The sequence below is a fragment of the Eschrichtius robustus genome, chromosome 12, assembly GCF_028021215.1.
Source record: "Eschrichtius robustus isolate mEscRob2 chromosome 12, mEscRob2.pri, whole genome shotgun sequence".
Lineage (NCBI taxonomy): Eukaryota > Metazoa > Chordata > Mammalia > Artiodactyla > Eschrichtiidae > Eschrichtius > Eschrichtius robustus.
In genome coordinates, this window is record NC_090835.1 from 82,796,919 (window position 1) to 82,820,957 (window position 24,039).

The 24,039-nt window shown below is 41.1% G+C and overlaps 1 protein-coding gene across 1 annotated transcript in view; it reads right to left on the reverse strand.

Annotated features, from left to right (window-relative positions):
* Positions 1–24,039, reverse strand: part of PKHD1 (PKHD1 ciliary IPT domain containing fibrocystin/polyductin) — a 432,444-nt gene that overhangs the window by 187,013 nt on the left and 221,392 nt on the right. Inside the window, exons 51-53 of the mRNA XM_068558204.1 lie at positions 23,232–23,427; positions 11,630–11,695; positions 5,111–5,239 (exon numbers count right to left, since the gene is read on the reverse strand). Coding sequence (XP_068414305.1) covers positions 5,111–5,239; positions 11,630–11,695; positions 23,232–23,427 — 391 coding nt within the window. The remainder of the gene's footprint in view (positions 1–5,110; positions 5,240–11,629; positions 11,696–23,231; positions 23,428–24,039) is intronic.

The window sequence follows — 24,039 nt, forward strand, 5'->3', positions numbered from 1 at the left end:
AATGCCATGCATCCTACAAAGGACCCCAGTAACTCAAGTTTAAATGAACTTCCCCTTCCCACTTGCTAGTAATCCAGAATAAATGGGGGTGATGGCTTGTGTGACTTTCTGTCCCATCCAAATGGGACAAGATGAGAATTTTGAAACTATTCAAGAGACAACACTGATATTTATGGTATTTGGTTTCTAATTGATGTGGCAGACCCAAATCTCTGTGTTACCTGTATCTTATCCTATATCAGTTATAATCTCAGGTAAGAAAAAAGTACATTAAGCTAGTAATGCTCTACTCACAACATTTTGTAGAAATTCCTCCCCCAGAAAAATTATTTCCTGATTTATGGTCATCTTAACTCATATCTCCAACCTCAACGCCTTGCGATTTAACAAGGAAATACGTTAAACATTGTTGACTTTGAACATCCCCGGACTTTGATGAGCCTCACTGCCATTCAAAGTACCCGAGTACTGAAAATCAGAACAAACAGAAGAACTATTATGAAAGAAAACCAGTACTTCTCCATTCATCTCTTCAAATAAGGACAGTTCAAAGTAATACGGGAAAATGGAACACAGTGAATTCTACCACACATACACGCAAAAATAAAACCATGCTGGAGGCTTATCTGTACCCTTCAAAACAGAATCCTGCCACTTGGAATTATAACACATTTTCCTTTCATTAAAGCTGCTCTGTGTGAAAAAGGTGTCATCCTGTCATGGATGAAACTCCTTCAGAGAAAGAACTGGAAGCATCAAATCCTCTCAGGTCAGTTCAGGACAAAACCTGGAGTACAAGTTAGCAGGATCATTTGTGAGGGTTTGCGATTTGCATGATTTATTAGATAGAACTTGTTCCCACTCTGCAAGATGTCTTGAATGCATTTAGACCAATTCTTCCAGTATTTAGGAGGCAAAGACAATCAGATATACTTGTTTGTGTGAAGCAAAGTTATCATAAACTAAACTACAAAAGTAAATTCTCCATGATGACTTCAGCTCACTCCATATAATACCACCAAGAAGAATTTACAGCTTTCAAAATCCAATGTCTATAAAGACAGAATGCCTCAAAGGAAAATGGTACCATACTTAAAATAGTGATATCTTTTATTAGTACAGCGAAGTCCTATTTTTATGGAATAGGATGGGTCCGAGGTCATTCCATAAAATTGATTTCCCAGAAAATGGAAATAGGCAATTTACCCTAAGAATTTTAGTGAAAAATTATGCTATTCTATTTGAATAATGATGGGAATGTTCTACACGTTTCCTTTATTAATGAATTAAAATACACAAAACATCATAAAATTATATTAGAGGTTCAAAAGTATCACTTAAATCTTCTTTACCAGTCACTTTCATTTTGTAACATCAGCAGTTCCATTAAAATCGTATTATGTAAAAATGGGTTTTTACTGTAATAATAGTTATTACCTATTTAGCTCCCAAGGTTGGTGTGAAAATTAAATAATAAGCCATTGGAAAGCAAATACAAAGTGTTGCTAATACCAGCGGCCAAGAGGGGCAGGCAGATGGAAAAACGAAGGAAAAGAGCACCTGACACATTAAAAATCACAGCGTTCATCTATAATTCCATTATTGCCAACATTCCACGCGGCGGTCATGTGTGCTGATGTTATCTCACTTAATCCCCTCAACATGATGATATATTAATTTTAACCCTCATGTTATAGATGAAGGTCGGAAACGTTTAAAACGTGTCTAACGCCACACAGTTGGTAAATGTCAGAATCCGAACGTGAACACAGCTTTGCCCTACTCAACAGCCCATCCTGTATCTCCTAAAACATCGCTCCCTCCCCAGTACACCCTTGTGTCTCGTAACTGACCTTCAGTTTCTTATCCCATCTATCAAGGTCCTCTTCAAATGCCCCTTCCTCCGTGAAGTCATCTCTCTTCATCTTGCCTGAGACACTTTGATTCTAAACACTTCTGGTGTTTATTATAGCTATTTGTTGTATTATTAAGTATTAGTATGTGTTTTATCAACCCAGCTAAGTTACTTGCTGTTTGAGATCACGGCTGTATCCGACTTGCCTCTGGAGCCCCAGATCAGAGCTCCTGGTGTGGCGAGTGTTCAGTTATTGTTGGTTAAACTGAATTGGAAAGGAATGTTAACTTGAATTAAAACTATATTTGCTACCGGATGCAAAGCAGATACTTCTACCAACGGCTCATGGCATCAGATACCTCTTTGGGAAGTTTCTCCAGTTTCTCCACATGTATGTACCTAATGAGAATGTAGCAAGATTGAATTCCTCACGTAGAGTATCTGACATATGCTAGGTATTCAATAATTTTTTTTTTTTTAATTCCAAGTGAAGGGAACAATGGGAACAGAAGTAGAGAAGTATAAATTCAGTATAATATGGAGTTTGATTTGAGTGAATCAGAGCAAGTAGGAATGGTGAGTTTTTAAAAATATATATATGGTAAAGAATTAGGGCTCTGGAATCAAACTGTCTGCTTTCCTGGGCCAGCCTTTTTACTTATTAGCTGGGAGAAACTTGGGCAAGTTACTTAACCTCTCTATGTCCCAAATTCCTCAGCTATAAAAAGGAAGATAACAGCAGGATCCAAATCAAAGTAGTTGTGAGGAATGATCGAGAAGACCCATGTAGAACACTTAGCGCAGTGCATGGCAGACACCCAGCACTAAAATTACAGTTGCTGTTAACATCATCGTCATCATCAGGAACATCTTAATTCTTAGGACTCTGTTCAAAGGAGAAGGCACTACTTTCCACAGACCTGTAAAATCTTATAGTTGTACTGGGTCGATCCCGTGAAATCCAAAGATTCAGTTCTGGTATGAAATTTTGGATGGCAGCATGGAGAACATGCGCATCATTCAAGCAATACTCGGTGTCTCTTTTGTGCCAGACTTGGGTGAACAAACTGACTTGTTTCAGAGGAGGTAGGGATTGAAAGAAACCAGAACAGCCAGAAAGGTCAAGAAGGTAAAACCACAAGTAGAAAGAAGAGGTGAATTCAATCCCAAGGTCCGTCAGAGGTCAAAATATCAGGGTTTGCCAAAAAAATCAAAACAGAAGAGTAAGCTAGTACAGCGCCTACAAAAGACCCCAAACTAAACAGAACAGATTAAAACACTGGCCACTATAAGATAATTTTCTGGAATTAGGGCTTCTTCGAGGAGAGAGGCAGCAAGAAGTAAGGACTTCATTTATTATATATTACAAATCTGTTTTCATTCCCTTATTTTTCCAACTGAAAACTAAATAATGAACAATAATTGCAGATTTTAAAAATCTTAACTTCTCTGATCTTTACAATAATACTGAAGGACCAATTGGGAGATACTTCAGACATCCAGTATCTGTGCCCGCCCACCCCACCCACCCCCGCCGCCTTTTTCCAGAGCACTGATCTGTGCTCTTAAAGAGCAGCTTCATGGAGAACTCGGGTCCATCTTACAAGCTGACCATGAACAAAGGAATGAAGGATGATGGAGAATGCCAGGGGCCCCAGCAACCAGGACACACAGTGGATACAGTCAATGCAGTGCCAAGCAAGATAGCTAAGATTGCTCCTCGCTCAGCATAAAGGTCCCAAGGATACTAAAAGCTTGGCAACCTTCAAAAGCTTCTCTTGCTTCCTGCATGCGGTGGGGGAAACAGCTTGCTTAGTGGGAAAAACCATAGCCCAGGGCCAATCCACTGGCTACATTCATCAAAAAGAAGGCTGAGGCAGAACAGATTTTTCCTTTCCGTATAGGAATGACTCATGAGCTTGTTTATTCAAAGAGTTCCATCCTCCATGGAGAGAGGTGGATGATAGGGGGGTGGGATGATAATAACAGTTTAAGTTTGTATCAGTCAGCCCGCTCCCTCTGTCCTCACCTCTCTGTGCAGTTACATGTGCACCCCACCAACGCCCAGAAGGTGGTCAGTACGTTTTAACCTTTCTGCCTTCATTTCCCATCGTAAATAAAGCAAACAACACCACCACTCTTTTCATCTACCCTTAGTCCTTTTAGAAAGGAAATGTACTTGATTGGTTAAGAATAAGGACTTGGAGTCAGATCGTCTGGTTCAAAATCCTGGTTGTGCTGAATTGCAAACTGTGTGACCCTGGGCAAGTAACTTAACTGCCTTGGACCTCTGTTTCTCTGTCAGTAAAAATGGGAATGATAATATTACTTGTATTGCAGAGCTATCGTAAGGATTAAACTAGTTAATATATGGAGAATGATTCCCAAATATTGTTAGTTGTCAACAAATGGTTGATATTAGCATTATTATTATTTCACAGATGACCAAATATTCTTTTTCCAGTACTGATCTTCTTTTATTCAGTATTACTTTAAGAAGTTCAGATTAAACCATAAATGGAAATAGGTCTTAAGAAATATATCTGTTGTATGAAAAACATTTTCTTCTCGGGCTAGGGAAATTTTCTAGTAGTTTCAAGAATTCTCTCCTAAGAAAGAAGAATTTTATAAGTATGGTGTGTATTTCTGTACCTCTGAGGAATCATCTTTCCCTTCTTATGTAAACAAAAAGAGAGTTCTAGGTAGATGGATGGATGGATAGATAGGTGATAGATTAGGTAGCTGATAGATTGATAGAATTTTATTTTTCTGTTTGATTTATCTGTTCCTTTTCCATCATCTTTGAAAAATCATGGCAACAGAAGACCTTGTCATTCTTCTCAGTCCTATATTTAAAAGATTCACAAAGGCAAAAGATAGGAGGCATTTGAAAATTGCTTCTTTCCATATACCCTGTGTCTTTCAAACATAAGGATACTAAAATTTTCTGTAAATCTGTTCTCTGACACATTAGAAAAATTATCCAGTTAGTGGATTAGCCTAACTCCTTTTGGCATGGAGACTATTTATCCCACCTTTAATGAAGGTATGCTGACTATTTTTTCTGTTTTTTACTGGATTATGAAATTCCTCTCCTGTAATAACCCAAAAGAGAAAGTGGTAGACATAATTGCCTATTTATTTCCACATTCTTTACTGTGTTGTTCAATATATTTAAGTGACAGATAATCCCCAATTAGACTGGCCCAGTTCAGTCTGTCTGTGATTATTTACCCCACAGATTGTTCCACTCACTGGGTAAAATCAGGACGTCATCCCCAGGGCCTGGAATGGTACCGCTGTGTCCTCCCCAGCCCTTCTCCATGCCTTCCCATGCTTCGGGGAGGGACCATTTTAAAACTGACTCAGGTGCAGAGGAAGAAGCTAGAAAACAAAAGGAAGATAGCAAGGGTAACTATGAAAATCGGACTCACTACGATAACTTACAAATTCTATCCTTATATTAGGATCCTGGTGACATTTTCACTTCCCAAAGAAGCTGCCTTTAGATATTTTATAATGTTCCATAAAAACATTTATCAGGCATAAAGCAGGTAATTATTCAATCCTTAGAAGATTACCTCCACTTCTAGGGAAAATATATTCTACTTTTGTTATTAAACTTTTGTGTTTTGCCTTTACTATAAATACTACAACATATGTTTATCACAAAACATTTGGAAAATGCAAATATAGAAAGAAAAAGAAAAATAATAATTGTCTACTATCTCACCACCTACAGATAACTGCCATTAACCTTTTATTTGTATTTCCTTCCAGAATTTCTCAGCATTTTTACATAATTTAGATCCTATAACATGCAACTTTACACTCAGTTCTTATTTTACTTGGCAGTTTTTCACATGCATTTTGTAATGTCATTAAAACTCCTTGTAAACATGATTTTAATGGTTACATAATATTCTATCACATGAAAAGCCCACAATTTATTTAATCCCTAATGTTTGGCATTTAGGCTTCGTCCACTCTCTTTTCAAATTATAGAGAATGCAGTGTCAAATATCTCTGTGCAAATCTGCCAATAATCATGATTTCTTCTTAAAATAGAATCTTAGCAATGGAATCACTAAGTCAAAGGGTATGATTTTCTCACAGCTCTTAATGCATATTAAAGGCAGGGCAATCATCTGAACACCTCTCACTGCAATAATTTACATATAGTTCATAAGTTACAACTGGTTTTTATTGATTCTGCCACTGATGATCAAGTGGCATCTTCTTTTCAACCATCCCACTGGCCTCTGAAGCAGAAATCCAATAATTTCCAGTGGGGACCATACCACGCCAATGTGAAATGTACCCACACATTCTTTTCTGGAACATGATCCCTGGTACAGAGTCAGAAGGGCAGAGAGATTGTCTCAAAAGAGGAGGATGAAAAGATTCACAGATGACCAAACTCTCTTCTTCCAGTACAGATCTTCTTTTATTCAGCATTCACTTAAGAAGTTCAAGTTAAACCATAAATGACATTAGGTTCTTTTAGGGCAAATGTATTTGTTCTATGAAAAATATTTTCTTTTCTGCCTAGGGAGATTTCCTAGGAGATTCAAGAACTCACATGATGAGGGAGGGAATCCCATCTATTACTTGCTAATTTCACAAGCATAAATAATGAGTGCCCTCTCCATCAGAACGGTCCTAAAAAACAGTGATGCAAAAAGAAATAAAATGCCATGCTTGCCCCCAAGGAGGAACTGGCATTGTGTAAGTATGTAAGTAAACACTGGGGGGATAGAACGCCAAAGGGAGTACCTGACCAAGGGAGGGAGTGAGACCTTGCCAGGGGAGGCTTCCTGGAGAGAAGCACCTGAGATCTGAGCTGCACTGTAAATGCTTGGGACATACCCAGGTGAAGGGGGCGAGGTTGTGTGTGGTGAGAGTCTGCACTCCGGAGGGGTGAGCACGCGCGATGGCAAGAAATGAGAGATCATGTGGAAGAACTATAAGCAGCTTGGTGTTGCTGAGTCACAGAGCTGGAAAGAGGCAAGTGATAGGGCTAGAGGAATAACCACAGGTCAGAGTGGGAAGGGTAACAAAGACGGAGGAGCCAAGGGTAAGCCCTGGGTTTCCAGCAGGTGTGGTGTCAGGTGGAGATGCCCATTAAGACAGACATCGACGAATTCAGTTTGGGCCATTTACAGTTTGGGGTGTCTTTGAAGCCTCCAGGTGGAGATACACAGCAAGCAGGGGATGGCTGTGAATCTGAAGGATGGGAAAGAGCTCTAAGTCTGAGAGATGGATTTTGGCATTATCACCCCAGAGGCTGTATTTGAAAATCTGAGGATGGTTGTGAGAGCTCCAGGGGGACTACAGTGTGGAAAGACAAAATGTCTAAGGTCAGAACCACGGGGAACACCTGACTATTCTGTCTACCTGAACCCAACTCTCCAGTGGTCATGGCCTAATTAGGGCCCCGGGATAACTTAAAAGTACATGGATTGTGGTCAAGTAGAAATCCTAGGGATAGGGAGGGTGGGAGGGAGGGAGACAAAAGAGGGAAGAGATATGGGGACATATGTATATGTATAACTGATTCACTTGGTTATAAAGCAGAAAGTAACACACCATTGTAAAGCAATTATACTCCAATAAAGATGTTTAAAAAAGAAAAAGAAATCCTAGACAATTTAATTAACACAAAATATACCCCACACCATGGAAGCCAGGCAACGTTTTGCAACAAACCCTACTCAGAAAGAGGCTTTAGAAATATTTTATATTTATTCAATATCCTGTAATAAACCATAGTGCAAAAGAATATGAAAAAGAATATATATATGAATATAAAAAGAATATATATATATATATATATATATATATATATATATATATATATATATATATATATATATGTATAACTGAATCACTTTGCTGTACACCAGAAACTAACACAACATGGTAAATAAACTATAATTCAATTAAAATAAAATAAAAAATATAAATAGTTTATAAACACCAATAATGCCTTTCTAAGTTTCCTCCCAGTTTTGTCTCCTTTTCAATACTATACCTTAAATACCCAGGTGGGGATAGGGTGGGGGTATTTGTTGAGGTGGCCACTAACACCAGAAGGTCCAGAAAAAGATGTTCTTACTTCCAGTGATATTTCAAACAGGCAATGACCAGTTTCTTTAAAACCCTACTCCAAGCTCCAAAAACCCTTCATTGCTTCAATTTTGTATCACAGATGTTGGAAACAAACATTCTTCACTTTTGTCATCTTCACTCTCATTTATGGGAAGGGTGAAACTGCCTTTAATTGAACAAACTAAATCTTAAGGTAGCTATTCTAAGCAACGTTATGATGAATGAATTTGATCATTCTATACCATCCTGCCTTAAAATAAGAACCCTCAATGGACAAGGACATGTTTAGTCTCCTGCAGAATTATGAGATGTCTATACAGTTAAAATCAAGCTTCTAGATGACTATTTTTAATATAGAAAGAAGAGGGGAGGAAAAGAAGCCTAAAGAGTTAAAGCTAGCAGAGGCATACATGGAGAACCAGAAGAGAGGAATGTCTTGGAAGACTAAGAAATAGAGAATGTACAGAGAGTAGAAGTGATCTTAATAGCGAAGTTCCAATAAGAGAGGGAATAAGAAGTGGCTATTGAACGTGACAACTAGAGCATAGTGATCAAGATGAAGAGGGTCCCAGTGGAGTGATGGAGGTGGCAACCACTTGGATTACAGTGGACTGAGGAATGCACTGGAAGTAAGGAAGGGAAGACGCTGGGTCTGATCCTGCAGAAAGCTCATTAAGGAATGAACAGCTTTAAGATCTGAGATCCTCAGCCTTTGATCTGTCTTCCCAGTCATTAAATAAGCTAGACTTATCTTGAAACTGGAGTCCATTAATTTTGGTCAGGACCAACCTTTGTGATGAGCCCTCACCCTGCTTTCCTCTCAAATTTGTCAGTCAACAACAGCCACCACTTGAGATGGTCTCCAACTTGGTACGCGAGCCAAGTATTGCCTTCTCCACCTTAATCCTTCATCTACCCCAGCATTCTATGGCTCCACATCAAGAGGAGGCTAGTATTTTGAGAAGTTTGCAGGAGTGATATAAACTACAGGAGGATTTAGGGTCTATGAATTTTGTTTTGATCTGATTTTTTTAATTGAGAGGTGACAAAGAGTCATTTGCTAAACAAAGTTCAGAAGATGTTAGAAGGGATGGGATGAGTTTAAACAGGAGAAAGGCTGACAGATCCAGAGACCAGAGAAAAGGAAATAAACTTGATCTGTGGGGAAAGGGATGGCAAATTTACAAACAGAGTATCTGATCATCTGAATATTTTTATTTCACTGTCAACAATATTTGCAACTAGCCCCCACTGAAAAGACAACATGGTTGAGGTAAAGGCTCTTCAGAAATATTTTTTGTGTTCCCCCAGGGTGGGTTGCTTCACCCTCCTCCTCTCTTCCATCTTTTATAACGCATCATGGACACCAAAAGGAAATCAATGGAGCCACAGTGTTGGAGGAGCATGAAAAACCTGCATTGGGGTCTTCAGAAACCTGGGTACCATCTTGACCCAAATTAGCATACATCCTTACCCCAAACCCACTAAGCACTCATACAACAACTTTCATCAGCACCACCTCCTCTGCTTCTTTCCAACATTGGCCCATATATACCCTAATTTCTGCTGCCTCTGGAGTATCCTGTCTACCAGGTCCCCATAATGACCAGCACAATCTTGTACACAGAATAAACCCTCAACTAACTGAGTGAGCTAAAAGGCCCTATAGCAGAACACCTCAACCCAAAATGTTTTTTCTGCATTACATATTCATTGAATCTCTGAATGGGTCAACATATAGATGGAACTCCATTATTTATTCCATTCTTGTTTTGTCAAAGAATTTTTGATATTGCAAAAATTGTACTGCTTTTCATAGAGCTCTCCATTAAACAAAATGCGTGCCATATTTATATTTTGACATTAGCACTTACACCCCACACGATAGAAGTCAAGCAATGTCTTAGAACCATATTAATAATAAATATTTGAATATAACAAATGGTAATGTACTAGTTCTGTAACTCCCTGGGTCTTAGGAGTTTTCTGTCCCAACATGTATAAGATAGGAAAATTGGCTATATATATATATATAAAATTAATTTTAATCTAACTCATAAGTTAATATATGCCAAAAAGGTAATTTGAATACATTAGGGTTTACATGGCATAACAGAAAGAACACTGGACTGAGTTGGAAACCTGAGTTCTCATCCAGCCTCAACCACTGATTACTGATGTGACTAAGTAAACTATTTAATGATTAGGCTTCCATGCCCTCATTTGTAAAATGAGGCAATTGGATAGGACAGCTTGTGAGGTTCCTTCCCTTATTAAAATTCTACAACTCTATGAAGCATCAGTTTTCTATTTATTCAGCATGTTGTAATTGACAGGCCAAGTGAAGCATCTCCCAGTTACACTGACCCCTGCTGAAAAGCCCCGGATGCCAGCCACCCACAGTGTCCTTCTAAAGAGTCCTTAATACAGAAATCTTCGCACTAAGTGCTGAGAGGCACGTCATGCTGACGAAAGCTGCCGCACCCAGGAATGGCCACCCACAGATGGTCCAGTATCCTCTGAGGGGGCCTGACATGAGAGCTCCCCCAACAGGTAGGTTCTCTACAAAACAGGGGCTGACCCAACCAAACGTATCTCTTCTCGGGGGAATTTGAACACAGGACATCCAGAGAGGAGAGAATTGTAAGATACTTTTCTTTGGTAACAGTTATTTTAAAGGAAACATATTCCTTGATTATTTAGTCATTTGACTGACATTCCCCAGTGACCATAAGACCCCATGAAGTCAAAGACCATTCTGTCTTGTTCACTGTTGTCACCTCCCACACCTCACATGAGAGGCATTCAACAGACAAAGCATTTTGAGTCACCTAAAGGAAAAAAGTGATAAAGAACCAGGGACAGAAAGAGCAAAGGCTATGGCAGCTCAGAAACAGATATAAAAACAAAGAATCCCTTTCTTCTTGGTCCAATAAGCATGAAGGGGTCATCGTCGGTACTTCTAGTTTACATACAGTTTTAGTCCTATACCTTAACCTCATTTATTTATTAATTTAAATGGAGAAATTAGATCATTTTCTGATTAGCCCGAGCTCTTCTCTGACATAACACAAAAATGCCACTGGAAATCAAAGGAAAACTCAGCCTTTGAAAAGATTTATCCCGGCTGCAAATGTATAGTTAAACAGACACAGGGTAAACAAAACCAAACAATGAAATATATTAGAAGGTGCTTATGAGTCATTTAGTCTTTGAGAGTTTAGCTTTTATGAGTTAGAAAGATTTCACAGAACCATCTGACTTATGGGGAGGATTTGTTTACCCTGATTTCCTGAAATTACTGGGAACAATTACAGTTTTGAGATACCTTGAATTTTTCTTTCCATTTGGTGGGGGCCTAATGGCTCATCTGCAGATCTGGACTCCTGTGTGCACATATGGTCCATAATTCATGAAATGTGCTTATTTACATGTTGTAATTCTTACTTTCCTATGTTTTGAAATGCACCGATTCTTATATCTTTCTTTGACATGCAGATGTATATTTTAGCCGTAAGGGTGACACAATAAGGAGTTGCAGACATAAAAGCATTAGGGCTGTATGGTACTTGCCCTACAGACAGTATGATGGGAGGAATTTATAAAACGACTGGAGGACATTCTGCTGTACCAGGCAATTCTATTTGATGAGTTAATACTCACCTGAAATAGTTGGCGCCACACCTTCCCTCACCTGGAGAATTACTTGAACTTGGCCTTCACCTGAAACTGAACACAAAAAAACCATAACTTGGATGTGACACAAAGATTATCTTAATACGAAAGAGATTCATATGTGAGAACTATGGCTTTGTGCTAAATTCTGCCCAACTTAACTAAATTTTCAAAATAAAAAAATGAAGTCCTTGTTAGTTAGTCTAACAATTGATTTCTAATATTTGATTTTGATTGTTTTTATTTGTAAACTTAATTGCAGTGAGCTTTCCAAAAAAACTGGCACATAAATAATTAGGGAAAAAATTGTTTCACCGTATGTTCTTTGGAGGCCAGTGTTGGCGAGCAGGACACCCCTCATATCCTATTTCCCCTCGAACGGTTTGAAGGCTCAGCTCTTAGAATTCATGTATTTTTCACCAGTAGAGTTCAGATCACCCATGAAATGTATTTGCTTTACCTTTATCCAAACAAATTGTCCTTTTAATGAAGGCTTTTCCCCACCCCGCTTTCTCCTCCCATCTTCCAAACCAACTGAGCACATTTAAAAGGCCTGGGGTTCATTAATTTTAAGTGTTCAATAAATTAGTGGAAATAATCAACAGGCCTGATTCTTTCTGATAATGACAATTTGATGTCAGTATAAACCAGTAGATTAAGCTGGGAACATATGCTCCTTTGCCAAGAGAGGCTGCTGTAATTAAATAGTGAATGCATCTACAAGGTCCTCTCACACCTGATTAATTAGTAATCAGGTGCGCCAACTCCACTTTTCAGTAACACCTTGTCTCTTAGTGGTTAATTACCTTTCTGCTTTATTTGATGCCATGGAGGCCAGCACCTCCCACCACCGAAGGACCCAATGATGCTGAAGGTTGCTGCCTTGGGGCCTTGGTCCCACCCATGCTCTCCATTTGCCTCTCCCTGGAACCCTAAACCCTTTCCTCTATCACAGAATGGAGCAGACCTAGGATCATTCTTTCTAATTACAAAGCATAAGCTTCAGAACATTACAAAGAAAATAATCCCCCAAAACACCCATGATGAGACCTCTCTGATTCTATTCTTATCTTGTTCGTTATTCTCATTTAAAATTTTTCTGTAATAAACTATAATGGAGTATCACCTGCAGAAATACAGAATCACTATGCTGAAACTATACCCGAAACTAACATAATATTGTAAATCAACTATATTTCAATTTAAAATTCTTTCCCATTATAAAATGCATGAGTCTGTGGCTTTCTCCTCCCACTGTACACACTTTTTTGACCAGGTAGAATGGCCAACATGTTCTTTATGTGCTCTACTTTATCATCACTTCCAAAGCTTTACTTATATTGTTTCTTTATACTATTGCAAATTTCACCCACTTTTCTAACTTAAATAATAAAAGTAATTAATAATAAAGCCACCAGCTTAACATCTCTTTTTTTCTATCATGTCTAACTCATCCACTTCTGCTCACACTGATCTATGCATTTTCTAAAGTTTAAAAGCATTTCTAAAACCATGCAGTGATACTTATCCCAAGCTCTCTTTCAATTGAGCAAATACCACTGTGCATCAACTGTGGTGAATTTAGGATTGCCTCAGTCCTTAGCTCTGTCTTTAAATCTTTGAGGGAGGGACTTTTCTCCTGTACCTTAAGACACTAGACATTGTTGGACATGTAGATACTTAATTTTCATGGACCAATCAGAAATCCTAAATTTATACTGCTCTACTCTGGATGCCAGAACTTAACTGGCAATTTTGACAAATTAAACAAATGGAGGCAGGAATTAACCCTTTTAAAGGAGCCAAAAGACAAAAAGGTAAAAAAGATAGGTTCCATCAGAAAGAAAAGAGAAAGGGAATATGGCAAAATGACATCTAAAAACACGCAGAAGTCTGTAACAATAGAGTACCCTTGTACAAGAGAAAGGAATAAAATATTGTAAGGGAGTCAAACTCTAAGAAAGGTAAATTTTTTAAAAATTCCAAGAATCATTTGGAAAGGGAAGTCAGTTCATTTAAAGATGCTATAAAAATCATCCTTGTACTCACAGATATAGAAAACAAACTTATGGTTACCGAAGGTGGGGAGGAGGGATAAACTAGGAGTTTGGGATTAGCAGATACACACTACTATATATAAAATAGATAAACAACAAGGACCTACTGAACAGCACAGGGAACTATATTCAATGTCTTATGATAAGCCATAATGGAAAAGAATATGAGAAAGAATATATATATACATATATATCACTGAATCACTTTGCTGTACACCAGAAACTAACAAAACGTTGTAGATCAACTAGACTGAAACATCATTTTTCCCACTATATAGAGGAGGGAATTTGAAGTAAAGGGAAAACAATCAGCGTATCCAGAATCCCCTGGGCGAAAAGGACACCCCCAGCCAGTACAGTATCAGGAACTGTAGTTATGATGATTACGTAGTCGTCACAGGCAGCAGTGATGATTACCCGGAAAACTGAAAAGGCGAGCCCTGGACATACCGGAGCCCCAGTACAGGCTGTCCCACTTTCCTTCATCCATTAAAGCCCTTACCCAGGCCCTGTTCCTGGTGAACCAAGGCTCCCTGGAGCAGCGAGCTGTCACGCCTGCACCTCGGCACCGGTGGCTTCTGATCTGGGTGAACTCTGACTTTGTTCAGCCTCTACACGTGCACAAATGGCTCCCACCTCCAGAGCAACCTCTTCCCCAAAGCAGACGCTGAAACTAAAACATGCTTTGGAAACCTGTTGTTCACTTTATTAAAGCAGGTGTGTGAACATCATTCAATCTGAGAAGAGAAGCAGTTTCAGCATCACAGGAAATGAAGCAACATCACCGAAAGCAGGAAAAATTAGAAAAGTCTGATTTCCTATACCACATGCCCCCTGCGGGCTGGTTCTGAGCGTGGGAGCTGGCTCAGAGGGCTGTTTCTTCCCAAACACCGCTTCTAGGTGGAGAGAGACCACAGAGAGTGGGCAGGAAGTGTGTGGATGAAATCCAACAGCCTGGATTTGAATCTTGGGTTTTCCAGGTCCTAGATGCGGGCACCTGACAAGTTCTGAACCTCACTCACTTCCTGTGAAAATGGGAATCATCGTACTGCCTTACATCATAGGGTGACTGGGAAGAAAAGATGGAAAATCCAGGTAACGTGCTTAGCATAGCTCTTGGCTCAAATGAACAATACATGTGAGTCATCATCAATACCGTTATTACGACAGGCTCATTATTCTAGGAGCCAGTTGACAAAACCCAAAAAATATGCTTTCACTCTTTTGACAGCTGCACCTAATCACGATAAGCCCTAGTATTCAGAGTTGTAAGCAACTTAACCAGATCCGCCGAAGTTTGCTAAGTGCTTTGACCCTATAAAAGACAGCGTAAATGCAGTGTCATTTCCAATTTGGAGAAATACCAAGAGGGATAAAAATCATTTGAGAATAAAGGTATTGACTCAGGAAGAGTTTAAGAGCCTAACACAAGCTGTGATATTGTACATATGCTTTCTCAGTGCTTATGATTTCTGATTTTGTATTTGTAATATGAGAATGGTTAATCTCCTTTGTTTATCAGTGGAGCCTCACTGCCGTTGATCCTTCCAGATTGTAAGAATATCTGGTTGGTCCTCAAAAAGAAAAGAAACCTTTGGGTCAATTATAGCCAAATTATTCTGATGAGTGCTACATGATCTAAGCTTGCTATAAACACAGACATCTAGGAGAAAGAGAGAAACATGTAAGAAAATGGCTCCCGGTGAGAGAAAAGAGAGTTACTCATGTAGACCTGATTCTCGTGCCTGCCAGAGTGATGTGTTGGCAAATTTTGTCCTCACGAGGGCCCTAGGGAAGAGAAAAATTAATTGATTCTCTCCCAGGGCAGGTGCCATTTTCTCTTGGAGTTTTGGAGGGAGAGAGTACCTGCTTACCTAAAAAGAAAAACCAGCTGGTATCTTAGTAATAGATAGATCCCTTGCCTGTTTTCTTCTTCACTCTATCCCCATGCTCACCTTGCCACTGAGGACTGTACACGTATTAGGACCTCTCGCTCAGCTCACATTTATCTAGCGTGAGTCAGCTACTAACTACACGTGGAGAGAACGGGAAACAGCAACTGCTTCTGTGTCTGTGAGTTTCTTCCAGTCTCACCTGACTCGTGCCTGCTCTCCCTCTCTTTCGGCCCTGGACCCAGTTCCAGTGCCATCTTCATGGGCCAGCTCTTGGGTTGGTCCTCTCTTTGCATTTTCATCTTCACCTGCCCTGTCCTCGACCTCCACCTCTTCTCACACTCCTGCACCCGCCTGCTCTGTTTCTCCCTCCCTGTTCAGTTCTTGCTCCCCAGAAATGAGCCTCATTCACTCAGCCACAGAGAAGGCTTTCTTGTCAACTGGTCCCTGGGCAGCTAAAGCTTGATTCGCAGGACCACTCTCGTCTGATTCCAGCCTCTCGGAGACAGCCACTGAGTGACCTTGACCTCGTCACCCAGGATCTTTTCAAGACCTTCACAGAAATATGATATGAAAATCCTTCCAACACTTGTGAGTCTTCTATTATTCCCAATAACATTCATTCATAAAAAGGTATAATTTTTTTAAGAGTAAAAGAACTTGATCAAGATGCTGAGAGATACATCTGCCTTAACCAGTCCTGAGAGTTAGCTCAATTAAACCTTCTTAATTAACTCAGAGAACAATAACAATTGTTATTCTGACTCAGAGCAAGGTTTGCCATGCTTGCACAGGGCGTGTGTGATTCCTGAGCCCTGCACAGATCTACAGAACCAGAACTTCCGGGGGCGGGGGACCTGGGAGCAAGCATTCCAGCTGTTTGCCCATGAGGCACACTTAGAAAGCACTTCTTGAAGGAATTTTACAAACTTTTCCATTACTCTACTCTTAAAAATGTGGTTTTTACTCACAGGTAAAAAACCTGTGAGTAAAAGTTTCTCTTAGCAAGTGACAGGTATTCTTAGCAAGTGAGGAAAGGAACCCAGGTTAAAAAAAAAGAGAGAGAGAGAGATCCTTATATTCACAATTCTTACTTTTCATCAATTATACCAAAAATTTGAAAACCAAAGTATACTCCCAAAATATAAAATGTAATGTGATCATTTTAGTAGTATAAAAGTTTTATTTTAATAGTTATGAATGTTAACGTGTTTTAGAGAAAGCAAGTACGTCATTAAACCCATGATTTTATGGATAATATTGCTTAAAAAAAAGACAGGTTTTAAAAATAAGGCAGTGTGGGAATTGATGTAAGAAAAATATCAAGTAAGTAATAGCACAGGAGACATAAGGATGTGACAAAGTGTGAAGGCGATACTCAAATATGTAAAGTTCAAGAAGCACAGAGGAGTTAACACGTACAGCTTTTTCCCACAAACAGGAGAAAGAAGAACTGGTTTGCAAGGGTGGGTATGTACATAAGCTTAGATTAAAACAAAACAAAACAAAACACTAGTATACTAGAAAAAACACTGAAATAGAGTCAGAAAAGCCAAGTCGGGATACCGGTTACACCACCCGTGACCTGTGTGAACGGAGGCCGGCCACCAGCATCGCTGAGAATTAGCTCCTTAACCTTGAGTGATTCCTTGAAAAAGTATCTGATTCTGACTCCTGAGTTTTCCTTCCTTCCTTCTTTCTTTCCTTTTCTCCATTTCTTCCTTCCTTCTCCTTTTGGAGAAGTTGCTTGTAATTGAGAGGCAAAATCCCTTTGCACATGCGCAGCTCCTGTTCCGTTCTCTATATTTTTGCCATAAAGGTTTGTCGTGCATTTCCCTGAAGTCAGCTCTCTGTATTACCGGTACCAATCCTTGGGGATCTTTGGGGAATGAGTTTTCTATAAGAATGTAAATTAATTTATTAACTAGAATGCTATAGATTGCCTTAGAGGGCCTCGGCATGGGAATGGCTGCAGATTTTCAAAGGATTATGATTCTGCTCTGCTCATAAAATCCTCCCAAAGAGCTCTGGGGAGCCAGCTGAGTCCTCTCTCATTAGAACCTAACAAGATTCCTTCTCAAGGAGTTGCATGGGGTCTCCTAGACCAGCTGAAGAACAGAAGGGTCTAGGCGGCAGCCTGCTCCATCCCAGTGCCTTAGCGCTTTGAGAAAAGAGAAACCTGGGCCGAATCCCTGCTCGCCTCACTGCCAACTTAGGAAAACATGCCTTATTTTCAGGATCTCCCAAGTTAACAGCATCTTTTCTGAGCCTTCTGGGTGATGTGACTTGAGTTCTTTTCTGAGACAATAAAGTCCATCTGTCTTTCTATCCACAGCCCACTTGCCCTCATAGACAACAGCCCCGGCTTCATGCCAAACAGCCTGCCTTTATCCTGGTGAGGGGGACATTTGGAAACAAGCATTGACCAGCCTGGCTAGACGTGTCTTTTTTTTTCAGTCTGATCAGAAGAAGGTGGTACACGAGAGCCTCCAAGCCTAGCAGGCGGACTTTCTCAGCTGCCGCCTCACACAATATCCCAGCTCGGCTGCATCTCTGCTGTGTGAACTTGGGCCAGGGGGCGAGTGTGAATGGCTCGGCATCTGATAGGAATTTATCACCCACCGGCTGCTGGTTGGGTAGGGGATAAAGCAAGGGGAAGGGGGCTGTGAGTGTTTAATGCACACTGCCACTACCCAACAGTTTGCCCTAAAGAGCCTCTTCCCAATATAAAAGGACAGGGTCAAAAGTAAGTTGACCCCGGACAGAATGTACAATTATTAGAAGAGAACTGTGCAGGAACAGCTGCTGGGACCCCACCGGTTCCGCATCAGGCTTCCAAGAGTCAGAATATGAATTATCAACTCAAGGGTGTTTTCTCCACCCCTCCTCACCCCCACCACCTCCCCCAGCCTTGTCCTCCTGTTTTGGGCAAGTCCTATTGCGTTTCCACAGGAAGAAGCGTAGCCCTCCCTAGCAGCTGCAATAATTGTGTCCCTATTGTGATGAAGACCTCCTCCTGGCCACCCCCCTACAAGTGGCCATTGTCAGCGCGGAGTCAGTGATTACACGCTCCGCCTGATGCTTTGGGGGACCCAGCTGCCTAAGTGCTGACACACGAGCGTGCGGAAGGCGGGGGAGGGGGCCGGGCCGGTGGAGGTGGAGGCAAGAGGTGGGGGGAGCCCACGTCTGTGAGATGGGACTCTGACATACCAGACCTTTTGCATAAGTCAAGCCCAGAACAAATGAGGCTTTATCAGGCCCCAGTGATGAGGGGGTCTCATCTCCCTTTGAAGTGGAGCAGAGCATGGGGCCTAGCAGCTTTTCCTCCTTTGGACCAAGCAAACATCCTGCTTTTGATACGCTGCATGCTCATTATCTCTGCCCCATTTAATGATTTTTGATTGAAGGGTGGCGGCTGGGATGCCGAGAAGATCGTTAGAGAGGCTCCATCCAGCCAAGCCCGCAAGAAAGGCTTTCCTTGTGCCCGGGCGTAAATTCGGAATTTCTTAACAGTATGCGCTTGTTCTTAGAGGCAGATAAGGGCAGAGCGTGAAATTCTTAATTAAGCAATAAATAGAGAGTGGGGTGTCAGCAGATGTAGCCGGTAGCCATGGCAACGGGAATCACATGAGCAAGAGAGCTGAGACTAGATGTAGGCCTCGGGCCTGGGCCTGACTGACAGCTGAAGAATCCTACAAAGCTTGTAAACCAGATTAATTAGCTGACTAATTATTTCATAGCGTGAATGTAACTAAAAAATAAAAATAGTTCGCCACGAACTAAAACATCCCTGGGAAAAAACCAACAGGGACAGAGGCAGTGGGAAACTGGCTGTGTAAGTCAGAGACAGGAGTGCTAGTGAATCCAATCACAGAGACTGAAAAATGGGCTCTCTGGATTTGACTCCAAGTTTGACAATATGAAGGAACGCTTGTTTTATAGTCAGACCCGTTCGCAAGCATGGTGTAGAAGCTGCAGTTCACCACTGCCGTTCATGATAGTTTATCACACCAAATATTGCCCCTCCGGGATCCTACCACAAACCGTAGCACACAAGGACTTCACTTGTGGTCTGTTTTGTAAGTGGCTCCTTGGGCAGAAGTCTAAGGGGCTTTAGAAAGGCTTTAGAACCAATCTCCTTAAGAAAGATTCTTAAATGAGCAAGGTTACCTTATTCTGTGGGTAACAATTGCTTAAGTGATATGAAGTTTCAATCAGGGGACCCATATATCATATACGTCATGTTATCATGAATCTGTTATCTTACAAAAGCTAGTCAAGGAAAGTAGAATGAGACTCTTTTAGACAAGTTATGACGGGTATATGGAATTCAAGGCACCTGAGATTGACCACCTTCCAGGAAAAAAGGAAACATTCTAGAGAAATAATCTACTGAGAAAATGTGTAATAAAACAACATGGCATGCTAATCACACTTGAAGATGTTTGGGTGTTTTGTACCACAATTCCAAGAGATCAGTAAGTATTCTTAACCTCGTTGTATAGATGCAGCCACGGAGGCGTGGAGAATTTAGAATTCCATGCCCCAGGTAAAACAGCCAGCCAGCCACTGATTAAAACCCGAAGCCCTAAACTCTGGCCATGAGCTTTCCAAAGAAGCTGCATTCTGTAAAGACACTGCTGAACAAAGACAAAACTTGCCTGGGTAAAGAAGAGAAAGGCAAGAGTCAAGAAATATTATATGTGCGGGACTTTTTTCTTTGGCATGGGGACCAGTGAGAAATTTTCTCCTGCACCACTGCCTGGCACCCCCGACCCTTGTTGGTCAGTGGCCCATGATTATTGAGCGGGCAGCACACTCTAGTGGAGAGAGTCACAGCCAGGAGCCAGAATGCCTGGGTTCTGCCCTCTGCCATTCTCGGCTGGGTCAAAGATGAGTCAGGCATCTTAAATCACACAGCAAGGAGCCAAATGGAGGAAATGAAGATAACTGTGATTTTTTAAAAACTTCCCCTCTGGGGGGATGTGGTAGGGCTGCACACTAACCATACAAAAGACGGTCTACTTAGAAGCGGTCAAGGAATGAGTGAAAGCCAGCCAACTGTCAGCGGAGCAGGACTCCAGATGGGAGGCCAGCAGGGAAAGGAGCAGGGTCCCCCCAAACATGCCCACCCCCCAAAGCCTGACAGGAAACTCGGTGGACCTGGAGGAGGGTCGAGCAGTTTCCCTATAATAAAATGAAACTTCTGTATTCACAACCTCCTCATGGGTTTTGTGTTCTTCATTCCAGGAATATGTGTCCACATAGACTGTGAGGGCTTCTCTTCTTGGATTTAAAGGTATTTTATGTAAATTATCCCAATCACAGAGACCTATAAGGCCCCATGGTCCGAAGAAGACAATTAAGCGAAAGTAACAAACTAATCAACATGTAACTGGCACTCTCCTGCTTGGAGCCTTTGGAGGTGTCAGCCGCAGCTACGTCACTGCCGTTGGGCTGTTGGTCTGCGGACACCATGGTAGCCTCCTCAACTTCCTAGTGGTGGTGCAGACTTCACACAGAGGATATCCGCAATCATGCCCAATGCACACAACCCAATATAGCTGCACGGGACACCACCATGGAAGACCAGTGTGAGCTTCGGCTCCGCCTGGAACCTCAAGTCCTCACTGTGACAGCCCAGGAATGGGAACAGGCCTGGCTCTCGCCACCTACCTACTCCATTCAGACAGAGGATGGCGGGAGCACAGATGACCATGAAAGCTGCTCCTTGGAGGACTAGGAATCCTCTCCAAGGAGTCAGGGTATCCAACCTTACTAAACATTCCAGCAACCCTCTGTGACTTCCTGTTCCTTGCCCAACTCATATTATTCAAAAGTGGAGATACCAAGGTATTCTGATTCAAAGACTCTTTAATTAATAAAAGCCGTCTGCCTAATAAAAATGGTTTATACTGAAATATTCACCTCAATCCTATATATGTACATATATAATACAGATGCACATCTACATAAAATATATATATATATACTTACACAGATGTGCATTTATACCATATGTGTAAATATAGTATAATACTATAACTTGCTGTTAATTCAATAAATAATGTGGGGAAGAAAATCTTTAGCTGCATGACTTGATTTTGTTTTCTTTATGCCACAACTGTTCCTTTATCATGCTTGGTTTATGTGGCTGTTCAAATTAGTTTGCAGTTCATGAACAAATCTGATCCATGGACAAGACAGGTTCCTCAGAAGCGTGCTAACTAATAACACAAGAGCAATTTGAAATTAAAATTTTGTTTCGGAATATACATCAAATGAATAGCCATAATTAAAGTTAATGGCAACTATTTGCTCTTACTTAACGGCTGTATTTGACTCTAGTGGTAAAACAGTCTCAGGGATCTCTGTCCATCCTGATTTTTTATAGTTTTAGGTTGTACTTATGGATGAATCAAATCAGAAATAAAATTTGAATGGTACAATTCAGTGCAAATAAAATATAGAGCAATCCATTTGGCCAAGACTTTTTAAAAACCCGGGAAGCACCATCCTCTCCTCTCTGGTGCTATTAAAATGTAATTGCCCCAGGGCTCAAGTGTAATCAGACCCAGTTGACAAATGGCTAGGCACAAGTGAGAGGGACAAAGAACTCAGGATGCCTACCAGCTCCCTAAACCTTCTTAAGGCCAAGTCTGGCTTGTGGCAGTGACTGGGACTTGCCATGCTTGACATGGCCCTGATTTCGACCAGGATCTATTAAGACCAGTTCATAACAAAATTGTCCTTCTAGAGACTCATTTTGTCAGATTCTCCTTCTTACAGACCACACTGAGCTAAGGTTGGTATAAGTGGACACCACGTACCCAGAGTGACCAATGCTGAAATAATATGGAAAAGAAATATGAGATGAGCTCCAGGAAGTCAAAAGAAATCTATGGCCCTGACCCACACATTGGGCTCCCATGAAACATGCACAATAAGAAGGTAAGGAAATCCTTTTGGCCCCTGTTACTCTGCAATCACTGTAGGGTTTCTGGTTCTATAAAATGAGGCTCCTGGACCCTTCACCCTGATGCTGCCTCTGACACAAGACAAGACAGCCCATCCCCCAGTCCTCAGATAGCCTTCCATGCATCTCATTTTCCTGACCTCAGATTTCCTTCCAAGGCTTCTCACCTTCCACATTGACTACACTCTTCATCCTGCCTCTCTGTACCTTTGCTGTTCCTTGTATCGGTGATCACAACCAGCCATCCTGTCTTTACGCGTGCAGTTGACTTTTCTACAAATACAACATGGCCTTAACATGAACGAAAAATACGAATAGCAGTCAAAGTTTATTAAGCACTTGCTCTGGTTTAGACCCTCTGCTAAAGAATTTTACATGTTATCCTTGATTTAATTTCCTATCCTTTAGGTAGGTCCTTTTATTACCCCATTTTACAGATGAGGAGGCTGAGGCTTAGAAAGAATACCTGCACGATGTCCCATAGCTAGTCGGTGCCAGAGCTGGGATTCAAATGCAGGCACTCTGATTCAGAGCCCAACCACTTAACCATAACACACAGCGGTCTCTTTCAGTTCCTCATCACTTCATAGCACCAGTGTTTGGTCTTCCAAAGGGAATCGTGGTTTCTGACTATGTGTTCAACATGCTCATCCCATTATACTTACCCAGATAGGTGAGTTGTCTCAACTGGCTGTGGAAGAACCAGTCACAGCCTTGGTCCCGACCAGGTGATGGAAGAGACGGAAGGGACCGCCCCACTTGACTCCCGCACCTTATGAGGATGTCAGGGTAAGGCCACAGGTCTGTGTGCACCAGCAGCAGGTAATTCCCAGGAGCAAAGTTCTCAAATGTCGCTGAGTACTTGAAGTGAGAGAAAAAGTACAAAAGTGCTCATTGAGTGAGGAAGACCCTTCCCAGAAAAAGATTTACAAAGAACTCAGATGGAGCGGTTTAGAAACAGGACTGTTCACACCGGCTACGTTTCTTGTGGGAAATGGGCTTACTTAAATCTACTCCATCATAAATTCATAACTAAAGCTACAAAATCATACAGCGTGAGGACGGAAAGCTGTAAGGTTCTTCTTGTTTAACAATCTCAATTAACAGAGGAGAAAACCAAAGTTCAGACAAGCGAAGTAACTTGTCCCAGGACAAACAGCAAGAAGAGACAGAGACACATGTAGAATTCCTGTTCAGTTTTCCCCAAGACTCAAACAGGCAGGCAATGACAGGAGTGCCATCCATTTATGACGGTAACAGCTAACACGGTTGAGCATTGGCTCAGGTATCATTCATATCAAGGCATCCAACCCTTGAAAGACTCTGGGGATTGTTACTAGTATTGCCTCCATTTTATAGATGAAGACACTGAGGCAGGTGGAGGTTCGGTAACTCTCCCTACATCACAAAGCAGGAGAGCGCTGATCTGGGACAGAGACCCATGTGTCCACCTCCAGAGTCACCATTCTACTG